Genomic DNA, 2,413 nt, shown 5'->3' with positions numbered 1-2,413 from the left:
ACTGAGCAAGCCAACTGCCTGTGTTCCTTCTCTCTTTCACTTTCCACTGCAGCTCACGTGTCCCTAAGGCCCAAGTGCATGTGCCGGTCCGGCCTTTCTCGATTGTTTTGCAGTTGTCTAGGTATCGATGGTTTTGAGAAACTGTCTGTCTTTTTCACTTTACAGTTTTTTAAACAGCTGATTCACTTCTATTCACCTGCAACAGGTGTCGGTAGTGTTTGCAAATACCATTGTAAAAATAAAAAATGTTTTTTTAAAAATGATTTTATTTTCAAAGTTGCTAAATAGATTACAAATATTGTTCAGTGGAAGGAAAAGGAGAAAAATGGTTTAAACAGCAAATGTTTATGTTATAAAGGAGGCAGGTAAAATAGCTTTACTGTGGATGTTTAGCTTGAAGATGTTTTTTGATGGCTTGTTTGTGTTTGAATGTTTGCTGACAAATTGTGCATTGAAATGGTCTAGAATTGCTGTGAACTTTTTGGTGCGTTTTGAGAATATCAATTCGTGTGAATGATTTGGAGCATGTTGTGCATTTGTACGGTCGAACGCCAGTGTGTACCAGTTGGTGTCGTTTGAGCTCTCCTTTGGTTTTGAATGATTTTGAGCAAATTGTGCATTTGTGCGATTGAACGCCAGTGTGAATCAGTTGGTGTGTTTGAAGATGACCAAGTTGTATGAATGATTTGGAGCAAATTGTGCATTTGTGCGGTCGAACGCCAGTGTGAACCAGTTGGTGTACTTTGAGTTTAGATGGACGATCAAAGCTTTTGTTGCACTGCTGACATATGTGCTTTTTTACTGTTCTTTGTCGAAGGTTTGTTTGTTGCTCCCCTGATAAACTGCTCGAGTTGTCATTGACCACTGCTTTAGTTGGCTGAGGTTCTGCAAAAATAAAAGTGTTACACAAAAGAATAAATAAACACACACTGCCCACTCACCACTGACTGCTTCATAATTCTCATCATCAATTTCAGTGGCATTAGAGTCCAGTTCCGATTTTTCATTCACATTCAATGCCTCATTCATTTTATTGACATTTTCAACAGTAGCGGCAAAATCATTTTCCATAATCAAATGAAACTCATCGTCGTACATATCAATTGACGTTTCATCCTGTTCTTTAGTTTTGATTTTTGATTCTGTTGATTTAAAAAAAGTCAATAAATAAAGGTAATCATATCAATTGCCCACCGCTTACCATTGCCTGCTGATTGATCAACACTTTCCAAAACATCGTTCTCATTCTCCAAATTATCTTCTTCCTTTACCACTATTACGGCATTCTTTTCTTCATTTTCTTCTTCATCATTATTTCCACAATCAAACACGTCGTACATGTCCTCGTCAGATCCAAACAGCTGCTCGGTGTCAGACATTTTCCTCAGTAACTGGTTAAACAAACAACAAATCAAATGGAAAGAACTAAAGTGAGATTCAGCAGCTGAAAACAAAGTGGACAATATGAACGGCTCAAATCAAAACAAACACCACTGAGCAAGCCGACTGACTGTGGTCACTCTAAACTCTCTCCCCACAACAACTCATTTGTCCCTAGGGTCCTAGTGCATTGGCCAAACCGGTCTTGCCTTTCTCAATTGATTCTTGCCCATTGTGCATGCTGACTGTGATGTGTTGATGCAGGTGGCACTACATGTTTTGTTATTTAAACTTAAACTATTCTTTTTCCATTTCAGTGTTGAACATCGCTAATTGCTTGCTAAATCAGCTCACATGCATTTTTTCACTATCGAAAAAAGTATCAGTGATAAAAATGCTAGTTTACATCTTCTTTCATTTTCTGTCATCATCATCATCAACAGTTGTTGCGTCCTCATTTCACGCCATATCACCACCACCACTAAAATGATATCCCTTATTTATTATCTTCATTCATCATGCCGCAGCTGCTGCTGCGACTGTCACCATACAAAGACATCACTGACACACATTTCACTTCACTGTATTTTGTTTTTTATTCGTCATTTAGCGCAACTAGATCAACTGCTGATTTTTTTTCACTTCAATGTTTTTGTTGTATAAAAGCAGTTTTCATCAAATTTTCCCTTGAAAAATATTTACCATGACTTCTACCAGTAACACCACCCCAACTTACATCCTCTACGGCGCCGCTCGAAGCTCCTGCTCCTGGCGAGTCCGTTCAATGCTCGAACACAAGCGCCTAAAGTACGAGTACCGGCCAATTTCGCTGTACAGCGGCGAGCAGCACTCGGCGGCCTTCAAGGCGGTGAACCCGGCGGAAACCGTTCCCGCTCTGATTGTGGAAACCATCACGTCATCTACGGACGGCGGCGGCGGCACCCGGAAATCCACGCACACCCTCTTTGAATCGCTGGCCATCATCGACTATTTGGACAGAGCCCACCCAGAAAACTCCGTCTACCCAGCTGAC

General features: G+C 40.6%; 1 protein-coding gene across 1 annotated transcript; it reads left to right on the top strand.

Moving 5' to 3' along the window:
• Positions 1 to 2,083: 2,083 nt before the first annotated feature.
• Positions 2,084 to 2,407, top strand: LOC108355375 (probable glutathione S-transferase; the record flags this gene model as incomplete). Its single annotated transcript, XM_017606536.1, has 1 exon — positions 2,084 to 2,407. A coding segment is annotated over exon 1 (324 nt), but the record flags the coding sequence as incomplete, so codon positions are not given.
• Between the last annotated feature and the right edge of the window lie 6 nt (positions 2,408 to 2,413).

Source organism: Rhagoletis zephyria, unplaced genomic scaffold (genome assembly GCF_001687245.7).
Source record: "Rhagoletis zephyria isolate East Lansing unplaced genomic scaffold, Rhagoletis_zephyria_1.1 Rzeph_scaffold_45001, whole genome shotgun sequence".
Lineage (NCBI taxonomy): Eukaryota > Metazoa > Arthropoda > Insecta > Diptera > Tephritidae > Rhagoletis > Rhagoletis zephyria.
The sequence above is the reverse complement of the archived record's forward strand: the minus strand, read 5'-3'. Positions and strand labels throughout refer to the sequence as shown.